Source organism: Camarhynchus parvulus, chromosome 2, assembly GCF_901933205.1.
Source record: "Camarhynchus parvulus chromosome 2, STF_HiC, whole genome shotgun sequence".
In the NCBI taxonomy this organism is placed as follows: Eukaryota; Metazoa; Chordata; class Aves; order Passeriformes; family Thraupidae; genus Camarhynchus; species Camarhynchus parvulus.
The window spans coordinates 45582156-45606068 of NC_044572.1; the positions used below are offsets into that span (position 1 = coordinate 45582156).

At 43.1% G+C, this 23913-nt stretch overlaps 2 protein-coding genes across 2 annotated transcripts in view; both read left to right on the forward strand.

Annotated features, from left to right (window-relative positions):
- Nucleotides 1–9263, forward strand: part of KIF15 (kinesin family member 15) — a 33956-nt gene extending 24693 nt beyond the window's left edge. Inside the window, exons 27-35 of the mRNA XM_030943139.1 lie at nucleotides 1346–1492; nucleotides 2453–2557; nucleotides 2726–2890; nucleotides 3351–3457; nucleotides 5334–5400; nucleotides 6006–6043; nucleotides 7682–7847; nucleotides 8197–8328; nucleotides 8580–9263. Of these exons, the coding sequence (XP_030798999.1) occupies nucleotides 1346–1492; nucleotides 2453–2557; nucleotides 2726–2890; nucleotides 3351–3457; nucleotides 5334–5400; nucleotides 6006–6043; nucleotides 7682–7847; nucleotides 8197–8328; nucleotides 8580–8660 (1008 nt within the window). The 3' untranslated portion in view covers nucleotides 8661–9263. The remainder of the gene's footprint in view (nucleotides 1–1345; nucleotides 1493–2452; nucleotides 2558–2725; nucleotides 2891–3350; nucleotides 3458–5333; nucleotides 5401–6005; nucleotides 6044–7681; nucleotides 7848–8196; nucleotides 8329–8579) is intronic.
- An 849-nt stretch (nucleotides 9264–10112) lies between these two features.
- Nucleotides 10113–23913, forward strand: part of TGM4 (transglutaminase 4) — a 31050-nt gene continuing 17249 nt past the window's right edge. Inside the window, exons 1-3 of the mRNA XM_030943700.1 lie at nucleotides 10113–10169; nucleotides 11292–11471; nucleotides 14796–14942. Coding sequence (XP_030799560.1) covers nucleotides 11435–11471; nucleotides 14796–14942 — 184 coding nt within the window. The 5' untranslated portion in view covers nucleotides 10113–10169; nucleotides 11292–11434. The remainder of the gene's footprint in view (nucleotides 10170–11291; nucleotides 11472–14795; nucleotides 14943–23913) is intronic.

Below are 23913 nucleotides of genomic sequence, written 5' to 3' on the forward strand. Positions count from 1 at the left end.
TTAACCTCATTTTAGTTCAAACTACAGCTAGTTAAGCTGATTGTAAAAGAATTTTTCATTAGATACCTGACAAATTCTGTTAAATTACCATGTTACTTGACATAAATATTTTATAAGCTACTTCATAAAAGCCTATGCTAAGAGCCTGGTTTAATTTTGTTAAGGCCACTAAGGAATCATCAGCTGAATTTAATGGCAGCTTTAGATGATGCAGCTGAGAAATTAAAATAGGTAGAAGAATATATTATGTTCCACAGTGTCTCTTCCCCCACTGCACTATATTCAGTAATATCTTTTCTTTCTACTCATAATTTTAACTAAAAGCTCCACCTGCTGGAAAGAGATCTAGGGCACACATTTGATTCAAATGTGGTTTTGCTTTTTAATATTGTATCTTTCTTTAACTCTGTCTTTTCCATTACTGCTGTCATCATTATTTTGTTGAACACGTCAAACAGTCACAAATACTAGCACCTCCTTACATGTAATTTCTACAAGATCATCTGTGGTTAGATTTGCTAGTCCAATCAGATAGCACCAATAAAGTCTGCCAGGGAGGTGTGTGTTTCTCAAAGGACATTAAACATAATGTAAATCTGTTTTAAAATAAACAGATTGTGTTCATAATCATATCTAAAAGTGACATTCTGAAACCCAAAGCTGAGTTGTCTTGCAAATGGATCACTTAGGGGCTTTTGGCTTTTTAGCTTAGTGCCAGTTCCTGTTTCAGTGTTATCCTTGGGTATATCTGGCTCCCGATAAAATGATGGTGTTTCTTCTTTACTTTATACTTCAGTTACTAATTTCTTTATGCTTTCTTAACTGGACAAGAAGAACTAATCTGAGGTGGCATTTAAAATCTAGAAGAAGTTTCTCCTTATGTGTTAACACATCTTGGTTAGGTATGATGCCCCATCAGATAGGGTGGGAGTATAGATCCTAGAATAAATCCAAAGGGATCTGTGGAATATCAGTGCACTAAAAAAAGCTGTAATCACTTCAGTGTGATTAAAATCTATACATTCTTTTCTGGTTTCTTTTAAAGTACATATTATATTTTAAAATAGTGATTAATTCCAAAGATCTTTCACTAGAATCTTAATTGTCACTATACTGGGGAAAAGTTCTCATTTTTGTTCTGTAACCAAGACCAAGGATATCGAAATATGCTAAAATAAATTTATAGATGAATGCTTGCTACAATTCATGATGAAAAAGTAGAAGGAAAAGGGAGATGCTTGTAGCTGTTAGCAATCTCAGCACCAATGACAAAACATCTTGAACCAACTGACTTACAGCAATAACTTTAATATTTTTTTTTTACACATCCCACAACTTAAAACAGAGGGACCTTCTGTGTGAAGAATTGCGTCACACTGCTGATCAGCTGATCAGTCTGACAGAGGCCTCTAAGAAACACCATGCATTGCTCCAGTGTGCACAGGAAGACATAGCAAAGAAAGAAGCTGTAATCCAGGAACTCAGGGAACAGGTAAAACAGAGAAATATTCACAGTTAGCTCATTGAGAGGGAGCTGTGGTCAGTTTTAGTTTCTGAAAAAGGTTTCACTTGTCATTTTAGAGCATCTGGTACATAGTCCTCTTGGTGAAGAGAAATGCTTCTTCTTGTAAAAGGAAAGTAGTAGCTCAGAAACTTCTGAACAAAGATTAGGTAACTTGTAATGTTTTGGAACTGTTGTCTAGAGATCACAAAAATGTGTACTCTGATAGCAGAGTAAAATTATCAATACCTGTAAGAGCAGAGCAACCTCAGGTTATCAGCAGTGTAACATAGGGGATTACTTTTTCCTCTTCTTAACACTTATCCACAAATGGTATCATTATGCAATAGAGATAACTGCTGAGCTGTGTAAATTATGCAGTGGTTTGGAGCTGCTGCAGACTAAATAGCTATGTTAAACCTTTGTTCAGATTTTAGCTCTAGTTGTCACAACTCTCATAGTGCTAAGTAATATATTTGTGTTGGCAAAGACTCGAGTAAGTTATTTTTTGGAAGAGGAGTTCTTTTGTCAAGTTACCATATTCTCTTGTGGAAACTGAATCTATATCCCTAAAATCTTTGTATCAAATCATGTTTTGACCAGTAATGTTTGCCAACCAGGTTCATAATAGCTTTTTTCTGTGTTGGCATCCCCTTTGAAAGGCAGATTGTGTTAGCAAGGCAAGAAAATCAAATACTAATAAGAACAAAATTCAGATGAACTACAAAGTAGTTAGATGTATAGATCCTTTCAAAAATGCTTGTTGCATACAACTATTGAGTTTAACAGTGATTGACTAAATACAGAAGAGTTACGAAAAGTGAAGTCTTTGTTAATCTAAAATAACTTGTGGTGTACTTAAACTTCCTCAAAATATAGATCTGACTGCTGTTTTGTTTCCTATTTTATGTGTATTATGAGCTACTTTAATTCTTCCTGTGTTTCTAATAGTTAGACAAAATGACAGTGGAACTGGAGAACAGGAAGAGTGAATATGAACTGAAAATGAAGCAAATAGATTGCTTTGTGGACTCATCTTCAGTAACATTTCCTCAGGTATGGCATTTGAGAGAAACATTTTCACATAGTTTGTAATTATTGATGATTTGCCTGCCAGAAATGTATTCATTTATGTCTCCAATGAAGTATTAAACATGTAATCAATACATAGGGAAAACAGTCCTTTACTAATAGCTTGTATGTTTGGGTTTTTTCACTTTCCAGTGTCCTAAAACTCCTCCTAATTTTGATGTTAATTTGGCCAAGCTTTTGGAAACTCATGAGCAAGAAATAGCTGATCGAAGGGCCTCTGCAATAAATCTGGAGCACCTTGTGCATGAACTGAATGAAGAACGAAGAGCAAAAAATGATGAAATTCTAAGGCTGAAGGTACTATGAGTTAATCTCTGCTGGCAATTTGTAAGGTCAAAATGAGACAGACTGCAGAGTTCAGGTTTTTTTAGTGAGCTCTGCTTAGTAGTATCTCCATTAAAGCAGGAAGGCAGTTTTTGGTTTTCCCTTTACCTAGGCTGGGAACAAGTGGTGACAACCTGCTTGGGATGTCTGTAAATCTCATTTTCCCAAGGACTATGCTTGTTTGTGTTCATGAATGTCAAATGGTAACATCATTTTTGCTCCTGAAACAGTTCTCAATATTTGCTGCTGAAACTGTTCTCAAAGTTTCTAATGCAACTATAGATGGAAGGGTATATTTGCCAGAGAACCATGCCTGTTTTCTGAGAAATATCTTTTTGTCTTCTATTCTACTCAAAAACAAGTTCAGCTAGAAATGAAAATAGGAATTGCAATTTGGTCTTCAAATAAAATGGTTTGGATTTCTCTTGCTTAGGATCAATTAAATGAGTTGGAGAACTTGCGTCTGGAAATGCAGATATTGGTGGAGAACAACAGGAGTTTACAGAGCCTTGTAGAAGCTCAGAGACCAAGCAAGAACAGGTAAAGTAAAATAAAACACAAAAAATCTCTCTTAACTTGAAATATTTAAGATAAAGTTTACAGGTTTTATTTGAAGTACAGTCTTATGTTGTTTGCCTATTTAGAGATTGACTCAAGCTTTTCTATGAAGATTATTTACTGGCTTGTAAACTTTATAACCCTTAAATCACAAGTTCTTAAGTGCAATAAAGTTTTATAAAGGGAATGGAAACAATGTAAAATCATTATATGCGTAGTAATTCCTGGGTATTCTATATTGCCATGTCACTTGTGTAGTTATGGATCCAATAGATAAGGAATGTCCAAATAAGTGCAACACAAGTTCAGTATAGACATAAATTAACTTTTAAAGCCTCCAGTATACAATTAGCCTTTGGTCTATTCAAACCACAACTCCTATCAACTAAAAGGAGCAGGGAATTCTTAGTGCATATCCAAATTATATTCCAAAGTCCCAAGTCAGGAATCCAATAAGTGAGGAACATAAAAATAATGCTTTTATTGTGGAAAAATTTGGTCTAGAAAACCTATATAAACTGAAAACAAAGCCACAGAATCCAGTGTTCCATGGCAATGTAACCATTGTTGTTTGACTCTGATTTCCATTTCAATTCAACAATTTCAACACAATTTCAAATGTCTGTTGCAAAATAAGCAGAAAGCCTTAGAAACAGCATCATTGTTCAGTAACCTACCTGATCTGTTCACAAGATTTTAAGTTTATGAAAACTGGTTTTATTGTAATATGATGCAATTATAAAACTCTTAACCAATTAACTTTTTCCTGTATGGCACACTACAAGTGAGTTAATTTAGTTGTATGTGTTTTCTTATTTCCATCCGTGTTGATTAAAAACTACCAAAATAAAAATTAGGGAAGTTTTTTGAATACAAGAAGCTTTTACCTTCTTGACTTGGCAAGACCACTAAGCAGTGATCCTGTAGGAAGTCTTCTGCAGTCTCCATACACATGAACACTGAAATAACAAAATATGTACCTCCATCCCAAAGCTGCTCTTGTAGTTTAACCCCAGCCAGCAGCCAGGCCCTACACAGCCACTCACTCACTCCCCAGCAGTGGGATCAGGGAGAGAACTGGGACAGCAAAACCCAGAAAACTTGTGGGTTGAGATAAACGCAGTTTAACAGGGAAAGTGAAAGTCACACACACATACAAGCAAAGCAAACCAAGGGATTCATTCACTGTTTCCCATGGGCAGGCAGGTGTTCAGCCATGTCCAGGAGAGCAGGGCCCCATGACACACAACACTGACTTGGGAAGACAAGCACCATCACTCCAAACATCCCCTCTTCCTCCTTTTCCCCCCACTTTGTCATACACTGAGCATGATGTCACATGGTCTGGAATGTCCCTTTGGTCAGTTTAGGTCTCCTGTCCTGGCTGTGTCTCCTCCCAGCCTCCCACACAACCCCAGCTTCCCAGCCAGTGTGGCAGTATGGAAGGCAGGAAAAGCCTTGGCTGTGTGCAAGCCCTGCTCAGCAATAAGAAACAGATCTCTACATTATCAACCCTGTGTTCAGCACAAATCCAAAACACAGCCTCCTAATGGCTGCTGTGAAGATGATTAATTCTACCCCAGCCAAAACCAGCACAGCTGTCTAACAAACATAAGTTGCATATTTATTACATTTGTAGTTGTTTCCATTAAAACATTAATTTCTTTATACTCTGATGAAAGAAAATGTGTTCAGAAGTTTAAACCCTTCCAGAGTTTTTTTATGATGTTCAATATTTTGAGTATGAACATGTGTGAAAACAACTGCACACATTTACTGGTTTAATCTGGATTACATGTTTTTACAATGGGTTCCTCTGTTTGTGAGAAACTTTTTTTCTCATTCTTGAATTTCATAGTGATCAGAAACATCCTGATGTTCTTAAAGAGAAAGAGGAAGAGATTGCTGAAGAGCGACTTGCCAAGGTATATTATCCTTCTCATGTCAGTTGCTGTTGACCTGCTGTGAAGTATTAATGTGATTTTTGGTTGGTTTGGTTTGATTTTTTTGTTTTCAGGCAGCAAAATGAACACCAATTTCTAGTGAATTCTAAGAGGCACAGCCTGAGACTTGCCTCTTAGGATTTCTATGTTGGCCTAACACCAGTGAACTGGGTGTCAGATTGCACAATTAGCAAAACCAGATTCAGATTGCTAAATCTGACTCATCCTCAGAGTTGGAAAGTGAAGATTGTGTCACTTGCTAATGTCAGAGCTCTGTCAAAGGGAAGTTAATGTCACAGCAGAGGTTTCCATGGATGTCCCAGACAGAAGAACCCCCTGTTAGAGCTCTGCTGTATGTGTGTGGGCAGAGAGACACTGCTGTGGGTCAGCTGTGCTGGCATGAAATGGGAAATAAGTGCCTACAGCAAAGAGATGAACTTAAAGTGAATATTAGAGATGTGAACTACTAGGTAGTAGGATGATCTGGAATGATATGTAACATTAATTAAGTAACAGATATTTTTAAACATATATATATGTGTATATTAAACATTAAGATTGCATCTAATGTTTTTGAACTTTTCCAGAATAAAGCAGTGGAAGAAATGCTGAAAATCAAAGCAGAGTAAGTCTAACTATTGTTCCTTGAACTGGAAGCTAGTATTAAACTAATTAATGACAGAAAAAAAAAAGATACATTTAAGCAATAGAAGTCCAAGATCTGAAATGACAAAAGACATAATTTGGAATTATTTACACTTCTGCGAGATACCTTGACTTCTTACTCTTTCTCATCAGTAGGTGGTAGTAGCACCTATTACTACATAGCATTATATCAGGACAATAATGGGTAGAACCATAAAAACTTAATTGGAAAGGATGTTTTTAATTGTTTAAAGTTATTTATATGCAGTGAATTATAATAGCATTCCTTTTCAAATTAAATTGAAATACTGTTCATTTCTTTATTAATAATGCAAATGTTTTATAATTTGAAACATAATGTAGTTATTTGGGTTTTATGCTATTTGTTTAAATTTCTGTGGTTCAGCTTGAAAAACAAATTTTTTTTTTTAGAGGCTTTCTAAATTGTGTTTGCACTATTGGGCAAGTAGTCCTCAAAACTCAAGTGTTTTATACCTTGGATGGATAATAGCAAAGAAAGAAAATACTGAATCAGTAGATAAAAACTACTTCGAAAATGTCTGTCCTGCTGTTCTTTTCCTAATCTGTATTGCTTCAGGATTTATTGTGGCTGAATTTTCTAACATAAGATTTATTTTCATTTGATGGAATGCTTTCTATGTAAGTAACTTCTTTTAAGGAGGAAGATAGTTCTTATGCACATGGTCATTTCAAAAGTGATTTGCATTAAATTTTCCAGAAACCCTAGTCTGGAAATTAGGGATTATTTTGCTATTTGATGCACTGATTTTGCATTCCTGCCTGGTCTCCAAAACACACTTCATAGCAGTGCTACAATGTGTCATACAAGCAAATAGTGGACAAAGAGGGAAAACATTCTCTTCTCATCAAGAAAATGGCTTGCCAAATGCAGCAAATGAATACTGTTCACAGAGCAGGTCTTAAACCACACTTCAGTAAAACAAAACTGATGACAGAAATTTCATGTATGCAGTATTTGAATTGATCTGCAAAATTACTCAAGTTCATAGAAGCAATAGACAGGCTGCTAAGTTTGATGGCACAGTTTAATATCCTGTAACCTCATTTGCTGAAAATGTTTTAATTCTATCAAAAGTGGTACTCATTCTCTTACCAGGCCGACCAAGCAGGCTCAGACCATCTGAAGTGCTCAGAGATGTTTCTGAGCAATGAGGCTGTCAGAGGGGAAAAGCCACAGACAAACAAGCATTTTATAGAGGGGACCTGTAGAGCAGCTGAGTTTAGCTGGAAAATTTACATTCCTTAGGTGAATTAATTCAAAGTGTTCTTGTAGGTGAAGCGTCTGTTTTCAATCGTGAGTGGAGTTGTATATCCTGGATTGTAAACAGCACAGTTCCCAAAGAGAAGAGTAGCTCCAAAACACTGCCTATATTTGATAGTCTCAAACACAAGAACTGTGAAGCAGAATGAAATTTTTCCCTTCTTTAGCACTAGGGAAATACAATACAAGGGAATACAATATCTCAAAATAATGCTTTTAAAGGAGCCTCCCTCCATGTCCAAGACTGACTTCGGAATTCAGTTGTATGACATTTTTGTTGGTTTTTAATGTTTTATGGTTCTTTTATATTGGCAGATTAGAAGAGACCAAAAATATCCTCAGAATCCAAGAGAAAAGCTGTCATGAAATGACTTTGGAGATGGAACGAACAAGGACATTGGAGCTCAAAGCATTTAATGAAAAAGAAGAAATTAGATCAAAACTGGAGGAAGCATATGAAGAAAAAGACAGGATTGAAAAGGTTACATAGACAATTTTTTTGTTATCTTCACAGCAGAATCTTATTTAGCAGAGGTACAGCTGTTTTGTTTTGCAGTTTAGCTTTATTTGTGATGTTCTCTGCACTAGTGAAAGTCTAGATACAGAAATCACTTAGTACAAATCAAATGCTGCTCCTCTTTTGCCTTTTAGAGGGATGTAACGTAGTGTCTAAGGACGTAAGACAAACGTGTATTTCCTGAGTGAACCAACTCTTGCATCATATGTTACAACAAACTTGAATGTTAATATGTTAATAGCTCTAAGAATTGCTTCTGAAAAGAGAAGGAGAGGCTACTGCTAAGAGGTACACAATGTATTTATTACTACAGGAAATGAAATTGCTGAGGAAGCAAGTTGACTCGCTTGCTGAGGAGAATGGGAAATTACTTGGTCATCAAAACCTAAACCAGAAGATTCAGTATCTTGTGAAACTGAAGAAAGATTATGCTAAACTTACAGAGGTAAGTTGCAGAGTAGATTACAGATGGAGTAATCTGCCTGACATAGCAAAGAGCTAAGCTTTGAGAATGAAGACTAAAATTCCTGCTCTTCTGTTGGAGAGGAACAGAGATACCTTTAATCTCTATTCTACTTCCTCAAGTATATAGTGTATAAAACACTTGAACAACTCTAGATACTGCTTGTGTAAAAATACCAAAATAAAGTGAGGATAATTTCTTTAATATATCTATGTTTTTTCTCTGTTTTACAGGAGACTGAAAAGCTACGAGTTGAAAACATTTTTTTGAAAGAATCAAAAAAATGCGACATTTGTAGACAAAATCAGCGGTAATGACCCCAATAAAACTGCAGAGCCATATATTTGAAGTGTACAGAATAAGCAAAAGTCAGTTGTCAAGTCTGACTTTTGCTGTGGTTCTGGAATAATCAAGTATTCTAGTTTGTAGATTTTTTGCTGGTAATAACTCTAAGTAAATATTGTTATTCCAGCTCTGTGGGCAGCTTTCAATAAAATTTTAACACCTTTTTGTAATTTTTTTTCAATTTAAAAACCTGATTTTGTATAGATACTAGGTAGATACTTCCTTGAAACTTTTGTACCTTGCCAAGGAAAAGCTTTCTCCCTGGGAACACACCTGGATTTTTGTCTCCTTTTGTAATTTGATTTCAGGTTCCTACTACTTCTGAAATATGCTACATTTTCCATCAGAGCCAAAATTCAAAAAGGAGAATTTCTTTGTGTTTGTTTCTTTAGTTAAACATAGAATTATTTTCCTGGGTTGCTTAAAAATAATTTTCATATCAAACTTTGTTCAATAAAGCATAAATGTGAATTTAGTAACAGGCTTGTAAATAGTACTATAAATACATTTTTTGTTTCTGTTCTTTCTTTATTTGAAAATAAAATGCTTTTCAAACCTGTTTTCTGTTAGTATAGACTTTGAGCTCTATATTAGCACTACAGGGTTCTGAGGGTTTTGCAACCATTTTCTTATCAAAGAAGTGAAAAATGTTAGGAAAGATGTGAAAATATGCAGAAAATTTTACAGGAGTACACCATAAGTTCATTTAATTGCACTTAAAGATTTATTGCAAATAACTGAAATGCTTGTTAGTGGAACACAAAATGTTGATTTCTATAGCAATATCAAACTAAGGGTTTTTTTACTGCCACTAATCCTATCATTCTGTTTTCTGGCTAATTAATACAATAAGGGCTTTGACCACAAGCACTGGGGCAAAAGGGAATAAAGAGGAAAGATGTGTCTGGTAAAGGATAGAATTATTTACTACATTATTTCGCTGAGGGAAAGAAGAATTTCCACCACCTTACCTATTTTAAGCTGCAGTGTTGTTTCCACTTGAGATGTGATGTGGAGAAATAAAAAGCTGACCTTAAAGGGAAGATGTGTTGGCGTGTGAGTAGAGGTCAGAACTAGCACGGATGAGGAGCACACAGGCCAAGAGGGGTTAATCAAGGGTGCTTTTATTTGTGACTGCCATGTTCTAGGTTTACAAATATTTCTCTCCTGTCTGTTTCTGGACTATCGTCATGTCGGCAGAGGCTTCTGCCCTTTTTCTGTGTTGTACATGGCCACAGCAGGAGCGGCGTTGTCCCCCGGCCCCGTGCTTCCACAAATCCTTTGTACTCAAGCGAACGCGGCCCAGGGGCCCTTCCCTGGCTGGGGCCCGCCCGCCCGCGCGGGGCGGCGCTGGTGCTGCGCGGGGCCGGGCCATGCGGGCGGGGGCTGCGGCGGCGGCCGCGGGGGCCCTGGGGGCGGCGGCGGCCGCCGCGGCGAAGCTGGCGCTGGGGCCGGGCGGGGAGGCGGCCGGCGGCCCGGTAAGGAAGGAGCGGGCGGTGCTGGGCGGCTCGAGCTGCCTTGAGGCCGCCCCGCAGGCGGCTCTCGGCGGTGACGGGGAAGGAGCGCGCTGGTTCTTCCAGCGGCCTTCCCAGGAGCTGCCCTGGATTTGCAGGGAAAGGCGGGCGGCCTCGGAGGGCGGAGCCGTGACTCAGCCCGGGGGAGCCCAGCCTTGCGGGGCTGAGTAAGGCGCGGTGCCGGCGGAAACAGCGCGGGGAGCGCGGCGGGGCTGCCGGGTGTGAGGGGAAGGAGCGTGGTGCGGAAATGCCCCGAACCAAGCCCAGCTCTGGGAGCTCATATCCAGCTCTTCCACGTCAGTGTTATTTTAAAGCAGGATGTCAGTATGACTGAGCATCAAATGCTGGTTCTCAGCCCACTGTTTTGCTGATAGCAGCGCCCTTCTCTCTTTTATTCTATCTCAGCTCGGCCCTGAGCAGAGCAGAGAGATGCAGCCCTTGATTTCCTCTTGCTTCTCTTTGGGTGTTCATCATTGGGGATGATCTTTATCTGGGTCGTGTTTCACAAACCTCCGTGTGCTTGCGGTTACATGGCAGTGTTGGCCCTTCACCTCCGAGGGGTGTCCTTACCTCCAGCAGTGACCCTGGCACAGCCGCGGCAGAGGGGGACATGGGCACCAGGCTGTGTGTGAGTGGGGACGGGAGGAAGGCAGCATGCATGTATCCTAAAAGCACTTTGGGGAGGTTCATTTAGGTATAGGTTGTTATTCACATGGCAAATGTACAAAAGGGAAGCTAGATCTGAAACAAATCCAGCCTTGCACAAGGGAAAAAAAAAAAAAAAAGAAATTGACCTGTGTGATTATTAGAGTTAAAAAGGCAAAACCTCAGTACCTGCCAATCCTGTTGATCCCTCCTGAGATCTCCGAAAGGAGAAATAAAAAAAAAAATCCTGATACTCTTCACTGTGCCCAAAAATCCCAAATTGTGCTCTGTACTGAGAGAATGGCAGAGCATGGAATTACTGAAAATGCTGACAGCATCTTTGCTGAGTATTTTTCTCTGTTGAAATTTATAAAAATATTGCCCATTTTTCGGGGGGTAAGGATGGGGGGAGGTTGGTACTTCTTTTTTTTTTTTTTTTAGTGTGCTATGACAAAGTATCATGTCGTTGATGTGCAGTGTTGCCAGAAGGTCAAGAGGGATTATCCTTCCCCTCTACTCAGCCCCAATGAGGCCACATCTGGAGTTTTGGGTTGAGTTCTGAGCTCTCCGCTGCAAAAAAAGAGATGGAGCTACTGGAGAGTCCAGCAAAGGCTCATGAAGGTGATGGAGGGATCAGAGCATCTTTTTTGTGAGGAGAGGCTGAAAGAGCTGGGACTGTTCCCCCTGGAGAAGAGAAGGTTCAGGGTGATCTTTTCAATGCGTAGAAATACCTGCAGGGAGGGCACACAAAGATTGGAGCCAGGCTCATTTCGGTGGTGCCCAGACCAGAGGCAAAGGGCACCTACTGAAATGGACAGTTCCCTCTGAACATCCAGGAACTGTGAGGGTGACCAGGCACTGGCCCAGGTTGCCCAGGGATGCGGTAGGGTCTCCATCCTTGGAGATACTCATGTACTGTCCGGACATGGACCTGGGCAGTCTGCTGGAGTGATGAGGTTGGACCAGATGAACTCCAGAGATCCTTTTCAACCTCTGCCATGCTATGTTTCTGTGACTGTTTCTTTTTTATGGTTTATTGGTTTATTGGTTTATTTTGGTTTTCAGGTCTGCTCCAGGTGACAATTATTAATTAAATTTTTCAGCTTAGCTGTAAAAGTAGCCAAGTTTTATGTAAATGCCATAACCTTCCTAGTAGCTTAAATTGCATGGGACTGTAGATGCATAAAGTATTTCAGTGCACTCATGTGGCAAAGGCATTTCTGCAGAGCAGCCACGAGGTGACAGAGATTCAAGGGGTTTTGTGTTGGAGGAAGAGCTACAGAAATCCCAAAATAAGTGGGATAGCAGCCATCGCTTGTGTAATGTGGAGCACAGCAGCAGAAAGTGTATTGACACTTCTAAGAGCTGATGATGCAGGGTAGCTGGATGCTCCACAGCACCACAAGGATGGATTTCCTGGCCACAAGGATGTGTTGTGCTGGCCCAGCCTGAGAGCAGCGTGACCAGGAAGGGTCATTGCACTTGAACAAAAATTTTTCTTTGCTTTCTCCGCTCCCCTGCCAATCTTCATCTAAAATTACTTCTGCCACTTCAGGAGTGATTCTGGATTATCTGAAATGTACACTGAAATTAATCTTTGCTTAGAAAAGCAATCAGAACAGTAATCCTTGACTCATTGGGGTGGCTCAGCTGAGCCCTTAGCAGGGGAGGAATTTATCTCCCTCCTTCCTTGTGGGGAACACGTGGGGATGTTCCTATCTCTCTGTCTGCGTACCATTGCGATGACCACTCCGCTGCCCTGGGCATAAAGAAACTTGACCTTTCTCTGATAAACTTTCCTTCTGGGCATGTGCCACCTGCAGCTGGTTTCCCTGGCTCTGAATTAGGAGATCAGAAAAAGCCATGGGTTCTGGGTCACTTTTGAAGGTGGCATAGTTGCTGTGACGGTGGGAGCCAGCTTTGCTTCAGCACCAGCAGTCTCAGACTAGCTCAAGTCTGGCCAGATCTCGGGAGGTCTCTAGTCCAACCTTGGCTTACACATGATCTTCTCCAGTTAAGTTTTAAATACTTAGAAGGTCAGAGAGCCCATGACCTCTGTTCCAGTGCTTGATCATCTTTGCTTTTCCTTGTAACGGATTTCATTTGTTCCATACTTCACTTGTTGCCTCTTGTCACATCCTAATGGACCTTGGAGAAGAGCCTGGGCTCCATCCCTCTACAGCCTTGGGCTAATGGTCAAAGGCAGTAATAGGATTTCTTAAGGCTTTTTTTTTTTTTTTTACCTCAGCAGCATGATTTCTTTCTGCTCCAGAAATACACTGGAGTTAGGTGAAACACAGAGAATTGTTTTCCCCTCTCATCCCCACTCCCAAGTCTGCTTACTCACTAGAGGTGTGTGGATGTACATAACTCCCTGAGGAAAGTCAGACTGCCAGGTCATACAGGCAGAGAGTGAAACTGGGAGGCAGACCCCATCCTGTGGTGAGCCCTAACACAGCAGAACTTTTCTTCCTCAGAGGAGCAGTAGTAGCTAGACATAGTTGTCCCTCTTACCCATCCACATAGGGTTTGCCTGTCAGTGGGATGTCAGTGGGAAACCAAACTGATTCACTGTGGGAATCATTCTGAATATTTACTGTTGCCCTGATCAGTTGCAGAAGCTGGTGACCTTTGCCAAAACTGGGGCCAAATGAGATCACACACCTGCACCATCCCTCCCTGGAGTGGGATTAGCCTTGGAGAGCTTGTGCCAGCCATCAAGCATGGATTTGCTTCGCATTGTTTTCCTTTTAACTTTATACTTGCCATATCACTTGCTTCAGAAAACTGTGGGCTCCCCCACTGCTTGCAATTAGTAATTTCTTCTTCTGAGTGGGAGCAGGACACAGTTGGTGGATGCCATTGATTTGGGCAGCTGGCAGGAGGACACTGCAGCCATTCCCACAGGGTAGGTGCCACCTCTGAGCTGTACTTGTTGGTGGCCTCAAACCTGCATTTCTGTCTGCCTCAAGATGGATCCCACCATGGACTGAAAGGTGGCAAGCTATGAAGCTGTGATTGCTACGGGCATAGACCAAGCTTTGCTTTCGCTTTTGTTACTTGTGAGAGTTGTGATCTGCCTGCCTGTGATCTCGCTTGGTGTCTTCACATCAACTATGTGGTACCCCAGGGCTGGGGAGATGGCCTCAGCTGCTTAAATAGGGAAGGGGTGGGGAGCACTGTGAATGGTGCTGGCTTTTTGGTGCAACTGTGCCCTTTTTTCAGAGTGAGGTAGTTACACATCTGGTCAGGTTGTCTAAGCAGGGAGATCTTTCTTGAGGCCCTTGAATTCAAAATTGGTTTTATTGCTACTAAATGCTAGAGCAGAGACCCCATCAATAAACTTCCCTGCTCTCCAGTGAGTAAAACAAGGCATGAAGCCACTCAGCTCGCTCTTTCCTCCCAGAGATCCTGCTCTACCCTCACTGCAGCAGTAGGGCAGGCCAGGTCCTGGGATCTTGTAAGGGCCAGTGCTTTGGGACCACCCAGGTCCTGGCTCACATTCACAGTTGGGTTCTGGAGCACACACAGTGTCAGCATGTATTGCATCTCTGGTGTTTGTCAGACTGAATTTGACCCTTTTCCATACATCAGGTGATAAGTGAAGGGCATTTATGGACGTTGCGTGTGGCACCACTGTGTGAACTGGAGAGCTTTCTGCAGGTTGGCTTCTGGCATGGCAGCTGCTGCACATTATCCCAGCATTTCCCAGGTTGTAGTGTGAGGCTAGGCTTGCAGCAGGACATGGCAGGCTCACAGTCTGTCCAGAGCTGTTTCCTTGTTTCCATTTCCTTCTGTGATTTAATATATTCATCTTCGTGTAATACCAGCTGTAATTCAGTTTTAAAAGCCCACACCATTAGGTTTGGCTCCAAAGTGTGCATGAATTATTGAGGTTGAATAAGTAGGGGGTGAAAATACACAGTTTTCCATTTTGTCCTGCAGCTGCCAGTGTTGCTTCGCTTCAGCTGCGTTGGCCTGGTGTTTGTGTGCAATGCAGTGATGTGGACAGTCTTCACAAAAGCCTTACGACTCTCCTCCTCCTCAGCTGCTGCCTCTGTGACAACCACAGCCTCCAACTTCATCTTTTCGGTGAGTAGACCCCTTCCCCAGACACTGAAGCCTGAGGAGCACAGCCAGGTGGGAATGCCCGTGCTGATTGTAACTCATCTCCCAGTGCAACCAGCATCTCTGGCCACAGAGGGAGAGTTACAGGCAGATGGGAAATGATTGTGTCAGGCCTCAGCTGCTCTGATGGCTGTTCACAGCCCAGGTGATGTAACTTTCCTGGGTGGTGCAGGAGTAAGGGTGCTGCTGCATGCCTTGCAGCAGCAATACAGTTTACCGAAGTTTTCTGATTGCCAGTGGGATATAGAGCTGGGAGCTTTTCTTCATTTTGCTTTTCCTTTGCAGCACCTCACTTGTGACAAGCCAGAGTCACCCTAGCTGGGTCTGAAGATGCATCACCTCTAGTAACAGCAAGAGAGTCTTTGACCTGCAGGTTTTTTCCACTTGCTTTTCACTTTTGACAGCAGTCCACCTTGTTTCTGTGCTCCAGCTGGCAGACAGCTCATGGTGGTGTCCAATAATCAACAGTGTTAATAAATGCCCAGTCAGTGGGAAATTTGGCTCCTGAGAAGTGCTGGAAAGGCAGCAAAACACATGTGCATCTGTCAAATTCTGCCTGGGGACCACAGTATGGCTGTGCTTCCAGGCTGCTGGTGGAGTTGGTTATCTCCAGCATCTTCTTCAGCAGCCATTCCTGTTGGTCACCCCAGTAGGAGTTTCCTCAACCAGGTCTTTTCCAGGGCTGTCTCTCCCAGAAGTCCTCACAGCTCTGGCAGCACAAGAGGCCTTGGGGCAGCTCAGCCCAGCAAAGCTTTGCGTCTCTCCTTTCCTTCAGGCTATCCTGGGAAGATTGCTCTTCGGGGAGACGTGGACACCTCTGTGGTGGGTCGGCCTTGCCATGACAGTCTGTGGGCTCATGCTACTGCACACAGCTGCACCCCAGCTGGTGCCAGTCCCAGCAGAGAAGAAGGAATGATGGCTGCTGGAGGGGTCACAGTGCCATGCTGCCCCTCTCCAGCCTGTCTGTGACAGCATCCCCAGTCCCCACCGGCCTCTGAACACATCAGCCGCCGAGGTGCTAACCCCTGCTCACTGCTCATCTGCTGACTTGCAAAATCACATTGGTCACATCTGTCCTGGTGGTGGTATGGTGGCAGTGACAGCTCGGAGGGAGCTGGTAACTCTGAGTCAGTATTGTGAAAATCAGGGCCAGAGGCTTATCAGCCACTCCTCCTTTTCACACCCTGTGGCTGTGAATCTTTCCCAGTTAGGGGAATGCTGAAAGTAAACATGGTGACTGTGGAAGGTGCTTGTGCATCAGTATTTTTCAATGAAAGGACCTATCCCAAAATAGAAGAGCAATCAGAATTAGATGCTGAAGGCAGCTGTTATTTCTGCTCTGCTGTTCCTGACTTTCTGTCTTTTGAAATGGTTCTATGCCCACTGCTACCTGTAAGGCTGTGGAGACTTTCATTAATTCCTTCAGCTTCCTTTATCAGTCACATACACCTTTGAACTTGCCATTTGTATCTGATTTCTAGAATTTTCGCTTACCCATTCCTGACGTGTTAGTCACTGTAAGGTTGCTGCTCTTTCCTTTAAACCCTTACCCAGAATAGGGTTTTGATCACCATTCATGCTTTGTGTAGGTTAAACTAATTTTGGGACAGTTCAACAGGCAATCTGTTTTCTCTTGGAGTGTCCATGTTCAATACATCCCTCAGCCCCAGTCAAGTTGGCAATTGCTTTAATGTTTGGTAAAAGGGAGTTTCTCAAGCCATGTTTTTTCTACACCTCTGGATGATACTTATTCCCATTGATGTAATGTGATCAACCAGATCACTGGTATCTGCTAAATTTTGCATCAGTGATTACTCCAGGTGTCAATTTGGTGAATGTGTCACGAATCATCATTTGTAAGGTATCGGTTTAATTCCCCTGCCCACTTCTATTTTTTTCCTCCTTGGAAATTCTTCAGTTGGAATGAACAAATATAATCATGCCTATAAATCTATGCATCATGGTGGTGATATTGCTTGCTTGCTCTGGGCTTGCCAGGTTGTCTCTGTCATCTTGTAATGACAGAAGGTGAGTCATGGTTGTGGCATGTGCAGAAAACCTAAGGACACGTCTCTGTGAGCATCTGTATCTGAACCTGTCAGGTCTGTCATGACTGGCAGATCTGTGCTGTGTCAAGTGTAAAATAGACATGTGGATGGAAATGCCACTGGAGTTGAGTTTGTGCCTTCTTTGAATCAGAAGAGTCACTGACTCCCAGAAGAGGCCAAGAGCCATTTGTCCTGTTCCCTGCCATTCTAGCTCCCCACATCTAGCAGCCATGTCCCAGGAGGGGCAAAGCCTTTGCCTCTCTCCTCAGTGTGCTCTCAAGTCTTCCTGTCAAAGAGGGGAGCTGCATATGGTGGGGGAGAGGGCAGAGTGCTCTGAGTGCCTTCCCTCCCTGCCACCATGGGTCTTTGCACCTGGGGAGCTCTCTGGGTGGCAGCAGTGGAAGCTGGGACCTGACACAGGGACCTCATAGGTCTGCAGACAGGACAGCCAGGAGTCATGCACTTCTAAGTACATCAGGTCTCCTTAGATCTTCATAGATAATGGAAAATTAATGAAGCCTGATTTATTTGCCCTTGTTATTAACCCTCAGCCAGCTGTAAGCCATGGCTGCCTTCATGCAAACAGCAGTAGAAGGACCAGACACTCTGGTTAATTTGGCTGTTGTCCCATTTCCTAATAAACCATTTGGAAAGCTTTGTAACATGGACTATCTCAAAACTGACATTTCTTTATTACGGTCATTGTTGGAGGTCAAGCTTAAGGAGGTGTTTCTTCAGAAGCAGAACGTGTGCAGAGGGTGTGAGCAGCACTTTACTTTGTGGTGCTCCCTTTAAGATGGGTGAATATAAACCAGGACTGTAATTTCTCTCATAAATACTTGAAGGTGGGAATGGAAGGAAGTTTTTCACCAATTCCCATGGTAAGGAAAGATTGCCAAGCAGGGTTCATTTTTTGACAGAGTCCCACCCCTCTTGTATACACAAGAGTTTGGCCATGTCTGCCAGTGGGGCCAGGGCTACAAGAAAAACTGTCATCACTGTGTGGCAAAGCAGTGTACTTCTGGTAAACCATTCATATGGGATCATCCAAAATGTGGCTGAAGGTAATAAAAAAAAAGAGAGGGGGATTTCCAATATAAAACTGTGTCCAAAGCTCAATGGCTGATTTTTTTTTTTATTTTTAGATATTTTTGACCACACACACACACAATAAAGCGATGTGAGACTAACAAATGAGCTGTGTTTGACAAGTCAGTGGTTCAGATGTGGTGGACCTTGTAAGGCAGCTGAAGATCATGGCCAACTCCAAGACCTTGGTTTAGCAGGGTGGAAGGTGGGTTACCTTATGTGGGAGCTACAGCAGTGTGCATGTGTGAAGTTTTTGCAAAGGTCAGGTGAGGTATTATTAGAGAAGAATCTTGGGCACATGTTTCCAGTCAAATTCCAGGAAAATCTCACAGAAACACAGTGCTGTATCTACAGCACTGGTGGATAGGAGCAAAGCCATGGATGTTGTCTGCGTGGGCTTGTGCAAAGCATTAGACACTGTCCTGCACGACATCCTTCTCTCTAAATTTGAGACATGGATTTGATCCCAGGCACACCTACAAGCTGGGCAGAGACATGACTTGACAGCAGACTTGTGGTGAAGGACTTTTGGGTGGTGGCTGACCAGAAACTCAACATGAGCCAGCAGTGTCGGCTCGCAGCCCAGAAAGCCAAACAAATCCTGGGCTGCATCTAAAGGAGTGTGGCCAGCAGGTGGAGGGAGGTGATTCTGTGCCTCTGCTCTGCTCTCGTAAGACCCCACCTGTGATGCTGCATCCAATTCTGGTGCCCCTGACATAGGAGGAACATCCAACTGTTGGAGCAAGTCCAGGAGGCCACAAAATTCATAAGGAAACTGTCCTAGGAAGCAACTGCCCTAGGAAGACAGGCTGAGAAAGTTGGGGCTGTTCAGCCTGGAGAAGAGAAGGTTGTGTGGAGACCGCATAGCAACCTTCCAGTGTCTGAAGGAGGCCTACAGAGAAGCCAGAGAGGGACTCTTCATTGGGAACTGCAGCAATAGGACAGGGAGTAATGGGGACAAGCTGTAAGCAAGAAAATTAAGGTTGGATAAAAGGAAAGAAATCCTACTGAAGAGGTTGCCCAGAGAAGTTGTGAATGCCCCATCCCTGGCACTATTCAAGGCCAGGTTGGATGGAGCTCTGAGCAGCCTGGTCTAGTGGAAGGTGTCCCTGGTCCTGGCAGGGTGTTTGGAACTAGATGATCTTTAAGATCCCTTTCAACACAAACCACTCCATTATTCTCTCACCTCCCAAGTGCTGGTTGTAATGAGTCTTTTCTGCACCTACCTCTCATTTTCAAACACAACACTTTGTTTTTCATCATCTTATTCATCATCAGGCATGGCCATATCATGTCATACTTTTAGAGAGTAGAAGAAGCAGGTGCATGGTTAACAGGAAGGCTCACAAAGACACACAGGAAGATTCAAATAAGAATATTTGAATTAATGGTGGGAAGCAGAAACAGAAAAACAAAAAAATGTTGTATAAACAAGGTCCAGGAGTATTGTATTCTAAGGTAAACAATGTCTCATATACCTTTACAAGGAACAAAGCCAAATGAAATTACAGTTTCAGTTGAACCATAAACCATAATTTGACTGATTAGATAAGGAAATATACATAAAAACTTTTAAATGCCCCTGTTGCATTGACAAGGAGTCACTGAAAGTTTGTACAGCATCTCAGTCATAGCATATATTGAAATCACTTGAAGGATGGTATGTTTGCCTAGGTAATAATTATTTGAAGTAGATGCGATAAATAAGTTTGGTAGCTTGTTCTGCTGAGTTTGGTATATGCAAAATTTTCAAGGAATTTGACTCAGTGCCCTCTGCTAACCCTTCAGATGCCTTAAATGATCACATTGCAAGAGTGTCCCACATGCACACATAATTACACGATCTTGCAAGCAGTAGGGTGTTTTCAAAGAAGGAAGTTCTGTGACACAACATGCCAGAAGAGTGGCTCTGATCTTGTCTGGCACAGAAAAAAACATGAAGTTAGGAATAAATGGGTACTAATCCTGACGTGTTTGGGGTGCTCTTCTGCAGAAGAGCAGCAGCAAACGTTCATTTTGGGGATCTGAGAGGTGCAGAGGGAAGTTGCACAATATGGGCACTTATCTACAGCAAGTGGTGTGGTGCCTGCAGCTCACTTGGTCTTGGAGAAAAATCTGGGGTGAGCTCAGGTCAGTAGTAAAAGCCTTTCCAGGAGAACCAGGGTTTTGCCCCTAAAAATCAAATGTGTGGAGTGTTGTACCATGTGACTTTTTAATGGAAAGAATTGAAGACAACATTCCTGAGAATGTTGTCCTTCCTGAGGACAGAGCAAAGTACTTTAGAATGTAAAATAACATCTTCTAGTTTTATGCTGTTGGGCTGTGTGTTTCAGTGGCCTTTCTAAGGCAAGTCTCTTTCCAGGTATTTAACACCAAAAAAAAGGTCAGCAGCTTGCTTGTAAAATCTGAGATGGGGTCCTGGGCCATGGGCAGGGAGGAGGGGGAAGCCCTGTGGGTTGGGCAGGGGCAGCCAGTCCCAGTGGGGCTCTCAGAGTCCAAACATAGTCAATGGTTCTACCTGGAGTGTTTTATCCAGTGCTGGACCCCCAAATTCAGGAGGGGTGTAGGAAACTGATCTGGCTCAAGGATTCCAAGATGGCATGGGCCTAGGAGGAGAGACCGAGGGATGTGGGCTGGTTGGAGACAAGGAAGGCTCAGGCTGACCCAATTAGCCTTGGAAAGGAGTTCCAGAGGCAGCACAGAAATGGCCAGTACTAAACAAGGTAGCAGGCACAGGTTGTCTCTTAGGACTTTCAAGCTGGCCATCAGGGGAAAAAATGTCACTAGGAGGTTAGTTGCCTATACAGGCAGCTGGGTCTCTGCCCATGGAGGTTTTCAAGACTCAGCTAGACAGAACCTCAAGTGACTCAATCTAGTGTTGGTGACCATCCCCTCTGGGCAGACAGATGGATTTCCTGTGACCTAGGGGCCAATTTCATGATCACCACCATCTATAACTGGAAATTGGTTTGACCTTCTGCCTCCATGTTTAGTAGTTCCCATTAAATCCTGCTGTGCCATAGAAAGGAGGTTCCCCCTTAAGGCACCATGCAGACCTGGCCTGCCAGAGGCTTGTACTCTTGCAGTGTTAGCCATGGCTCCTGGGGCTGGGCAGGGCTGACCAGCTGCAGCTCCCCAGTGTGGAGTGCCCAGAGGGATGACCAGGAAGCTTGGACTTTGTGTTACTCCATCCTGTGGCTGTGTGCAGCACCACAGTGACCCATGGCCAGCAGCAGCACTTGGCATACACAGGAGACTATTTGCCCTGGGAGCAGCCAACCAGCCAGCCATGCTATTCACTCTCCAACCAAGTTTTTCATTTTCTGACTGTTTAATAACATTATTCATTGTTTCAATTTTCCCTTGAGGTTTAAGGAAGGGTGTCTTTGAGTGGCTGTACTAATTGCCAAGATTTCCTAAGCAGCTCCCTTCATGCCCTTGAAGTCCTGAGGGATTGCTGGTTAAAGCCTGAGGAACTCCTGGGTGGGGCCTCCCACTCCCATTTTGCTGGCGGGAGATGATGCACACCCTGCTTAGCCCCTGCACAAGTTTTGCAGAACACAGAGGCTCCACTGCGCCCTGAGGGGATAAATCCATGATAATGGAAATAAGCGAGAGGGAAGGGCTGCAAGGAGTGGTAGTAGGTTGGGTACTGTAGATGGTGCCATCACTTTTTGTACATTTTGAACCTGTTGCTCAGTCTCATTTTCCTCAGAGGTCACTGTGAGCCTGTGACAGTTGGAGCTGCCTGTAGGAGTTGGGGCTGGGGCTCGGCCATGTGAGCAGCTCAGGGCCTCCCTTGGCACAAGCAGAGCATCTCTGGTTTTGCAGCAAGAGGTGAGAGTTGGACAGCTCTGCTTGGCACTGGGACCTGCAGTGTGCAATGTCTGAACAGCAGCCAGGGCTTCAACCCTAATTGCTTTCAGTAAATTAAGGCAACACTTAGGGAGAAATGAGCAGTGCCCCAGGGAAGGATGAGGCATTACAAATATATTTTCCAATGCCAGTTGACTGTTTCCTCATCCAGATAGGAGGTAAATTAAGTGACTTTTTCCCTTCAGGACGCTCCAGTGTTAGGCAATCACAAGAATGGTTCTGCTAGGAACCAGTGTTGCATGAATATGCTTCCTAGAAAACCCTGGTAGTCATGGAGAGGAGCATCATGAGCTGCTGTGAAGGGCAATGGCCTGGATGCTCTGACAAGGGGTGGGTGGGAATACTCTGGCTTGGTTGTTTTTCAGGGCAAATAGCCACAGATCCCTTGGCTCAGTCAGTCCTGCCATACCTGGAGATTGCCACTTGATGGATGCATTCAGGGATGGGACAAAACCTTTGCACGTGCTGTGGTTTTAGCGTGCTCTGGTGCAGCACTGTGCAGGACCATCTCCTCCCTGCAAACTTTGGTCTAGGAAGTTTCTCCGTTCCCACCACGTAACAATTTCAGTTGCAACGCCGGCTGGCAGGAATGCAGCATGGCTCAGTGTGACCTGTAGTCTGCAGACCATGTACATCTTGATGTACACACACCCACACAGACAGGTGGGAGAAGCTGTCACACCTCCCCTGCAGAAAGAAATGTTACTCGAAGACACTGGCATGCAAGTTTCTGTTTTCTCACTTAGACATTTGCAACCTAACACATATCCTGTAGGTGGGAAGGTATTCTTTCAGTATTTTCCTTGTTCACTGGAGCTGTTTTTAATACATGGATAAACTATTTTATCCTTGATTCAATATTTGCGCTGTTGATTTCCTTGCCCTTACCATTTAGTTTTTGCAGCCCTCTTTTGCTTTATTTTTCCTCGTACCTTTTCATATTGTTTGCTTTAGGTGTAGGCTGTGGGTATGTGTTCACACTGCAATCAGTCAGTGTGGTCATACATGCAAGCAAGTTCATGGGTCAGTGGCAGTAGGGTGGATACAGCCCTGGAATAACTACACCCACCCACTAGTTGGACCCTTTTCAAACACACACTGTAGGTTATGGGATGGCATGGTGAGGGGGATCCTTCTCCCCATTTCAGGTCTCTGGATGGGATGAAGTTGTGAGGAGGGAGTTAGCAGGCTAGGGCAATTCAGACTGCAAAAGAGACCATGGTGCTTTGTAATAGGGGCTGAGAAGACCCTAAGTTGCATGGAGAAAGTAAGCTACAATAATGGAGAAGGTGAGCTGTCAATTGTCTCCTCTGCCACGAGGACGGGGGCAACAAGGGAAGCCAGCAAGCGTCAAAGCCAAAGGAGCTTCCTCTTCTTGCAGTGTGTCATTTGGATGAGGAACTCCTGCCTGCAGGAAGCAGCAGAGGCTAGCTGGCTCATCAGGTTCAAAAAGTGGGCAAATATTTCTAAAACATGACATGATGGAGATCTTTCTTTGTAATTTATTGCACAAAATTCTAGAGTATTTTGCCAAGAAGCAGAAGTACCTCATGTTGAGTTGTTTTAGATTAATACATATTATCTCAGCACTGGAGCATGCATATTTCAGTGTTTCCAGGGAACAGTTGTACTAGAACTGAGGGTCAAGAAGTCATAGTACTGAAATTCCAGGTTCAGCCTTCACACATTGTTTCTCCATATATCTAGACTGATATTGCAATTTTGCCTTTTGCACCTTTGCCAGGAAAGGGATCTTTAAAAATATTTTAACATCATAGAATTTTGGCTTGCTCTTGAAGCAGCTCTCTGTTTTGTCAGTGGCCTAAAACCTCAGTTTTTGGGCCCACAGAAGGTCTCTTTCAGGGCAGGGAGAGTGTTTTGCCTAAGTAGCTGTAAGTCTACATTTGATATATGTGGAGGAA